The sequence below is a fragment of the Brachycentrus maculatus genome, unplaced genomic scaffold (genome assembly GCF_059751285.1).
Source record: "Brachycentrus maculatus isolate JH-2025_06_01 unplaced genomic scaffold, ASM5975128v1 h1tg000498l, whole genome shotgun sequence".
Lineage (NCBI taxonomy): Eukaryota > Metazoa > Arthropoda > Insecta > Trichoptera > Brachycentridae > Brachycentrus > Brachycentrus maculatus.
In genome coordinates, this window is record NW_028281244.1 from 670937 (window position 1) to 679745 (window position 8809).

General features: G+C 38.8%; 1 protein-coding gene across 1 annotated transcript; it reads left to right on the forward strand.

Annotated features, from left to right (window-relative positions):
- The first annotated feature begins 627 nt into the window (after window positions 1–627).
- On the forward strand, window positions 628–8514 carry LOC148301949 (uncharacterized). Its single transcript, XM_088272462.1, has 6 exons — window positions 628–704; window positions 3516–3649; window positions 4182–4305; window positions 5117–5266; window positions 6229–6436; window positions 7218–8514. Exons 2-6 carry the CDS (start codon window positions 3561–3563, stop codon window positions 7436–7438), a joined length of 792 nt encoding a protein of 263 aa, XP_088128588.1. The 5' UTR covers window positions 628–704; window positions 3516–3560; the 3' UTR covers window positions 7439–8514.
- Window positions 8515–8809: the final 295 nt, after the last annotated feature.

The following is an 8809-nucleotide window of genomic DNA, read 5'->3' on the forward strand; positions in this document are numbered from 1 at the left end:
ATGTATTCAAACCTTCAGGGCATTATAAAAATTATGAACTACAAATCTTTAGGTGCTCTCAGACCATGCCTGGGTTTTTTTATTGTAAATATTTCAACATTTATAAATACAGACTAATATCACTTATGTAGTTTTCTCCTTAAAACGTTGGATGCAGTGTACAAACTAGGAGCATACATCTAACATTTCTCCCGGTGCTGAATACGCAATAGACGCGTATGGCGGATAATGATAGTGATAATTAAATTGCTCATATCATTGCATACCCTCACAGTTATCGCAATATTTTGTGTCAGTGTACAATTAGAAAAAAAATCAGGTATGAATTCAGCTTTGGTCCCCTCGGTGACTCACATTTGTACTCGCTTGTCTCAAAGATAAACATGAGCCGCACGTGATTGCTACGAAGAGAATAAAGTGCACTAGTATCTACAAAAGCAAATGTCATTTTATTTAAAAATTGACATGGCTTTAGCGTTTTTATTTTATTTTTTGTCAGTGATGAACCTGTTTTATACGTTTGATACAATCTACCCCGTATTACAAAAGTAGTTTTCTTCATATCATACATTATGGCAATATTCATAAAATAAAATCAAATCTGGCAACATTCAAAAGATGTCACCCGTTCAGCGATGTCGCGATATTGTTTGTTTCCGTGAAGATTAATGTTTATAAACAAAATTCCTCGTACACATGTTATTGTGAGTATCCTCAAAAATTGTTTTTTTTTTCTATAACACTTTACTATTTCTTCTAAACTAGTATTTTCGTCCTGAATCGAATGTAAGACTCTTCCGTATAGCCTTAATTTCGTATGTTTTCAAGGATGCAATTATAATTTCGAAGGTAAATGCTATTAGCTGTGATTTTACCAACTTATTTCCGCCTTAGTCCCGTTTTGCACCGAAACAAGTAATACCGAATACCTATGATGCGAATCGTAGTCCATTCTGATTATTATCAGTTATTGTCAGAAGTGATAAATGTGTACTACGATTTATTGACAATATTATGATGTGTATAGTAAAATTTACTACGCGCGTATTACACATTCAAATAGTTTTTTGGAGCTCTTGGAGTTTAACTCGTTTCGCCATAGCTTACTTTTTTGTTTTTAAAATACGATAAAGAAAATATTTAATGCAGTGAGTTATAAAATGGTAATATTTTTTATGTGTAAAGATAGATAATTATCCATTATCACAAGGAAGTATCCGTGTAGCACTATCGTACTGTTGGCAGGAAGGCAAATAGACGTGACCGCCATGACCCTAGTTTTCGAAAAAAAAGTTCGATGATTAAATTAATATTTTTGACATCAAACAAATCGCTTATGACATACGAAAAATCTTCTTTAATGTAGTATTACGAGATATATCTAATTTAGCCATTATCTCTTTGTTTTCACTTGTTAGATGTCTTAACAGAGACGAATCATTTTTGTTTACCTACAAACGGAATAAGGAAGCACATAAATTAAAATAACCTGACCCTTTCAATAGGTAAAAACAATTTCTAAATAATTATCACTATGGTCAGAAGAAGAAAGCCATTTACTTCACAGAGTTTTTAACAGATGGCAGTTCCAACCTAATACGAAAGCTGTGGATAAATGACTTCACATGTACAATTCCCCAGAATTTGAGCAATGTGGTTAGAATAGTGAATGTTTTACAGTGTATAAAGTGATCCCTAAAGCCTGCCAAGGCCATGTTTTAATCCCTGTGAATGCCCATACTTCCATGTTTTGAAGATATCTAATATATTTTAAAGTGAAATGTTTACTAAGCCGGTTTTGGGGAACCTACTGTCTAAAAATACGCACTGTAATGATGTTATATGTTGCTAACTTACTAAAATGCATTTTAGTAATTGCAAAGAGAATTTTAGCAGGATCTATCCCCGAGTGATAAACCCTATTCACAGAGTGGCATTTTTGCTTTCTCTGTTATATTTTGGGATCCGTGTTAGGATAGACATCATATGAAGATGGAGATTGAAACATCGGCAAAGATGGCATCACCCAAAGAATGTTTGCTTGGGAAAATATCCATTAATAACTATTAATTAGTTTGCATAAATTTGCTTTCAAAATGAAATGAACAATTGAAATTATCTCATGGAAAAAAATGTCGACCCTGCATCTTTTGCACATCTGTGTTACTGTGTTTTCTTTTCAGCATTTTGTACTGCCCTTGTATCACTTACTGTTTATTTATTTTAAACAATTTCTTGTTCATATTATTATTATTTTTTTTTTTGACATCTCATCAAAGATGAAGAAGAATATGGAAGTCTGGGCATTTACGGGGCTTACGACCGTCATAGGCTGGTTTAAGTGATCACTTTACACACGTGTAACATTCACCAATTCTACCCATTATTGACAACCACACTACTCAAATTCTTGGAAGTTCTATATATATGAACCAATTTAGAAACCTTGTTCATGAATCACTAGAACTTCACTAGCGACATCTATTGGTGAGATGTAAAGAAGCTTTTTATTAAGCAGAAACTCTTATATTAGTATGTGAGATCCGAATCCTGGATTATAATCACACACATGAGAAACGCCAGAAAATACCATTTTCATTTTTATTATTAAGCTTATAATTTGACCAGATAATTTATTTACAAGTATTTGGACACACTCAAAATGTTGTAAATTTCTTGTTCAATCATTGGTAGCTTATTGCTAAGAACTCATGTGTAAAGGCAACTAGCCGTAACTCAAGTTGCGGCTGTTTGGCTTAACACGGCTCAGAGCATTCTGATAACTGGCCTCTATCATATACAATCACAGATTTTGCTCTATCTCTTTCCTTTACCGAGATATTCATTATCCAAATAGCCGTAAAATTGTATTATTTGATACATGTTTTTCCAAAAAGCATCATTTGAAGTTAACTTTAAACTCTTTTATCTGAAAATGACTGTTTTTAACTTGCGGCTATTTGCCTTTGCATATTAGAGAAGTAGTATCTTTCAACCGACTGATAAGACGGTAAATTTTTGTAACTTTTAAGATGCTCAAATGATAGCACCTAGCCCGCTAGAGTCCGGTTCCCATTCCGCGAGTAAACGGAAGGTACTATGTGCGATATCCTCGTTTGTGGCTTACAATAAACCGTGTTGTTTCCTATTCTTTTTCAACTCTTTATTTTTTCCTTTGAATACTTTTTCTGAGAGTTTTCCGATTTAAATCATACAGTAGTGTCTTATAGTTTCTGCTTCGTATATTATAAATTTATGCACGCTCGATATTATCCGCTCCTAAATTGAGCATTGGGCGAAGCATCTGTTTGACGCCCTGTTGAGTTGACCTCCAAATATACAACGGCGAGATAATCAATCTTGCGCTTCACATCCTTGAATACAGGAGTGGAGTATATTTGATGGGAAAGTGGGGACTAGCAAAATGAAATGATTTGTCAATGAGAATTAGCGTGTGCGTTCAGTGAAGTTGGTATAAAAGGGGTGCAAATAATGTAATGGTGTGGTGCTTGCAGGAAGTGGCAAGAGTAGCGGGATGGTAGCGGCGGTGCGGTAGTGCCATGGCGGAGCTGCAGCCCCCCTCCCCCTCCCCCTCCCCCGTGCATCCTCCCCTCACCAACAAGCCCAAGGAGGGGAAGCCCCCACTCAGGTATGGATCGGTAAACTATTTTTTAAAAAAAGAGAAATATTTGTGTTTTAATTATTTACAAAAATAATTCAATTTCATACTTTTCTGTGAGCCTAAGCGGCTCATTATTAAAAATAGGTATCAAATTGTGGCAGAGTGGGTTCGAACCCAGAAACTCTGACTCAATAGTCTGCGACACTAACTTTATCATAAAATATGTCGACTGTCGTCACCCAAAAGGTTTTGACTAACTTATGGGTACTATTGATGAGACGCATTGGAAACTGTGTATTATTTTATAATATTAGATCCAATGACATCTTGTCGGACGGAATTGTCCATAGTTCAATGTACGTGACTGTCGTACTAAGTTATAGTTTAGGCACGCTTTAAATGTGCCTCCTAAGAAGCAACCATATGTCAATTTACCAATAATATTAATAATCTTATCGTAGTGGCTTTCTTGGCGTTGGGAGAAGCCGGATCAGATTTCCGGCCGGGTAAATACATGTTTGGTTGGAGAGTAACGAGCGATGACTTATTCCTTTTGCAGCTATGCGAGTCTCATCAGGCTGGCCATCAGCAGCAGCAGCGTGGGGAAGATGACCCTCTCGGAGATCTACCAGTTCATTATCCAGTCCTTCCCGTACTACCGGGTGGCCAACACGGGCTGGAAGGTGATATCCCCATTCACTCATTTATTATTGTTCCAATTCATGGTCACTCGATGGAGACCTTGGGAGAACAAAAGAGGTGTCGGAAGACCCCAAAGAGAAAGTAGAAACTGGCTGCAAACAACAACCAACCGGAGGAAATGGAAAGCAGGGGAAGAGGCCTATATGCAGCAGTGGGGCCAGAGGGCTCATAAAGAAGAAGATGTTATATTTTCTTTCAGCTAATATTCAGATACTGAGAAACCAACATATTATTTAATGCTGCCAAAAATTAATCTAAAGTAAATATGTAAAAAATTACATTACACTCATTTTTATTGGGTCCTGTCTTCCCAGTCACTGATGTTACAATTAACTTACACTTACATAAGGTGTATTAACAACATATTTACTTACAGTTTTATGTATATGTCCGCCTCCGTAGTGTAATGGTCAGCACGCTCGGCTACTGTTCTGGAGGTCCCGGGTTCGATTCCCAAGGGGGGTAAAATAAATACAAGTGATTTTTTTCACTAATATTTATTCAATATTACCCTGGACTGGTGCCTGAAGCGGAGGACTGATCACCTTTCCTTCATGTGTAAACGATCAAGATAACACTGCGTTTATATGACGCAGTGCCCTATGCACCATTGGGGTGCAGATAAGGGTTTTATTATTATTATTATTACTTTTTATCTGTAGCCATTCCTGGATTAATTTCTGGTTGTGGTGGTGTGGTCCTGTGAGTGAGGAGAATTGTTTGGGCGTATAGTTGTGTGAGACTCGGTGTACAGTTGTTAGACTGTTATGACATTTGTCTGGTCTCCCGCAGAACTCCATTCGGCACAACCTGTCCCTGAACAAGTGCTTCCAGAAGGTGGCCCGCAGCAAGGACGACCCGGGAAAGGGCTCCTACTGGGCCATCGACTTCTCCTACGCCCACGAAGAGGGCCACGTCAAAAAGAAAAAGGGAATCTTTCGGGTGAGAAACCTTATCGTATTTATAATAATAGTCATTTACAATAGAGCCATTATTTATATTATAATAGAGCCATTATTGTAAAATACTTCCTCAAGGGCGCTTAGTAGTCTATACAACTCGTGAAATTGGTCTCGAGTTCGATTACGGATGCTGTTTATTCCACGAACCGTTATGTTTAGCAATGCAAATGCGCTCCAAAGAGCAAGAGCAGGGAAACAGTTGCTGCCTGATATCAAGGTCCGGAAGGTGTCCTATCTGGGGCATGCGCTACGAAGAGAGAAGAACGAGCAACTTATCATAAAAGCCAAAATACAGGGTTGACAAGGTGTGGGCAGAAGACAGATTTCCTGGCTACGGAATATACGTGATTAGACGGGGATCAGGAGCGTCGAGGCGCTGTTTACAGCTGCCCGAGACAAGGACAATTACTCTCGAGTGATAGTCAACATCAGGGGTGTTACTGCTAACGGTACTGGAACACTTGTGACGAGGAAGACGGAAACGCGCAAATGATAGTCAATTATTTATTTATAAAAAATTACAAAGTTATAAGAACAAAGCGACACCAATATATCGAAAATTATAACACTTATTAAGGCGAGAAGAACAAAGCGACACCAATAGAAAAGGAGCGAGTGCGGAGTATACATGTTTGAATATTAATCTCATCTGAGCATGAAAATATTGGTCCTCCACCCCTTATATACGATTTTAAAGGAGTTGCTGGTGGGGACAATATTGTAAACATTCAAAACTTAATGAACTGCGTCTCTTTGTTCTTCTCGAATACATTTATGCCTACAATTTTAATAAAAAAATTGTTATAAAAAATACTTGATTTTTGGCATGAGCAAGGGGGGGACCTAACATGACACGCACAGAAGAGAAGAAGTTTATTCACTGTTGTATTGGACTGTTACGGAGTCGAGTCGTACCTATATTTAAATATTGTTATCCCCCAGAGTTCGCCGTATAGTCCGGAGTGCAGCAGCAACAGTAGCGACTTTGGCGGGTGGGCGGGGCCCGCGACGGGGGGGGCCCGCGTGCCGGGCGCGGGGGACCGAGCGAGCGCCGGCGCCGCGGAGGGGGAGCGCGCCCTGCTGCCCCCTGCCGGCCTGCCCACCCCCCCGCCCTCCAACTACGCATACACCTACATCCATACGCCCGAATGTAAGTAACCCTATCCAAGTAGCCGACAAAATTACACCTTAACTGCGACAAAATGTAATTGAGCTCGGTGAGCAACGATCCCTTTCTCTTTATATACATGACATTTTGCTGTTACACGATTCTAAAACTTATTATAATGATGTACATTACAAAAAAATACTAACATTTTGTTTTTGTTTTTTTTTTAATGTTATTTTAAACACATTTTGAGTCACATCCAAATACTTGTTCATAAATCTGGATTATTTCCAATTAGAAGTTATTTTTATAATGATATATTTACTCTAATTACTGCGGCCGCCTAGATCAACAATTTTATTGTGTAACTGTACAAAAATATATTTTTCTCGGGGATCGTTTACACCCGTGTCGATAGTATGTATGAAGAATTCATTCAATCCAAACCCTTATCCGCACCCGACGGTGCATAGAGCACGGCATCACATAAACGCAATGTTGTCTTGATCGTTGAAGGAAAGGTGATCAGCCCTCCGTTTCATAAATATTAGAGTGAAAAATCCCTTTTTTTTTACCCTCCGTGGGAATCGAACCTGGGACCTCCAACATGGTAACCAAATGCGCTGACCACTACACTATGGAGGCAGACAAAAGTCTCATTAAGAATTAGCTCCGATTTAAATCAAAACTCAATCTCCTCGGGCAATATTAGAGGTGTCGCAGATTGTGTACCAACTGTGTGAAGAGTTTAATAAGATGATTAAATGACTATAATATAATAAGGTGATTACATGACTTAATAAAGATAATTTGTACTCTCCAGTGTACGAGGGAGAGGCAGGGGACGAGGAGCAGCCGTGGGCGGTGGCGGAGCAGGCGTGGCCGGCGGCGTGCGCGGGCCCCCGGCACCGCTGCTACACGGACGAGTACGGCAACTACGTGGACCAGTACAGCGGCGAGTGCGACCACACTTGCCGGGAGGGCGCCCCCCTCCCCGCGCCCGGCCCCCCCGCCCTCGACCTGCTCTGGGACCAGTACTTATAGCCCCGCCCCCGCGCGCCCCAGCAGGAGCTCCAACTGCCATCCTCGGTTTAATGATCTGTACCTAAACTTTCCGTGACTGACGCAATTTCACTATTGCGAGGGATTGTGCAATTTTGACTAACGCATACATAAATCGAGGAATATCTACACCGGTATTTATCTCTTTAGGTGTACACCTGAGTCTGTTTCTACACCGAACATATTGATGTTGGAATTAATTGGATACATGTCTTGCGCCTCGGGCAGTTTTGCTGAATATTAAATCATAAGAAACACAATCCTCATCTCTCCATACATTATACATTCATATACATATAACATCAATAATACAAAAACATCAAAATTTTCTCCATCAAATATTCACTCATATTTTAATTATTACTTTTTCTGATTTTTCTGTGTTGAAATAGAATCGGGCATACTCAGAATCAGGTATAATCGGAATTTTCAAAATGATATGGCCTATGTAGAATATTAACATTAGTTATCAGATTTAGCACTCGTGTCAATTATTGTAAGTACTGTACGGGCTCTCCTCAGCAGCAACTACGCATAATGTGTTCAAGCCACCGCAGAGTCTGATTATTACGCTCGTAGCTCCGTCAGTGGGATCTCCGATGAAGGTTTTCAATTCCAAACTTGATATTCGGTCGCGTGAATATGTACAACGTTTAAGTTGAATATTGAAATGTGTATAGATATTATATAATTGTATACCATCATCTTAATACAGTACCTACACAGTGTCCAGAAAAGATTAAGCTATGTGACAATATATAAGAGGACGGTCGAGAGAAGTATTAAAAAATTAAACAGGGGGTAGAAAGTTGAATTTATAATTTAAGTTAATAATTCGCTCAAGGCCCTCCAGATAGCACTGTATAAACAATTCATGAAATTAGAATTACAATGACATTGGTGAATCTGATGTTGATGACAAAATGATCGTATGTGGAATGCAATTATCCACCTCACATTTGCAATATGACGCATTGTGCTGCGCGGACATCTACCAACAGTAAAATTCAACTTCAATTCTGTTTTGTGATCTTAAAAAAGATAACTGCCCTCAAAAAGAGATTCCTCATTTTGAAAGAGGAGTATATTCTTGGATGGACACTGTGTATGTTATATTTAGAATATTATATTTCTATGTTATCCGAATGGCCTCTACAAAATATGAAATATATTCGTTACATACTAGTGTTTAGGCTCGCGAAGACTGCTCCACTAATTCAGACCATCTTATGATAAACGTCTTCGTTCAATTATTACCATATTAGGAGTAAATTAAGTAAGAACTAGTTCGCAATGGAAATGATTACCGGCATTACCAATAATTTAAATTGTACATTAAGTGGAATCTCGGAT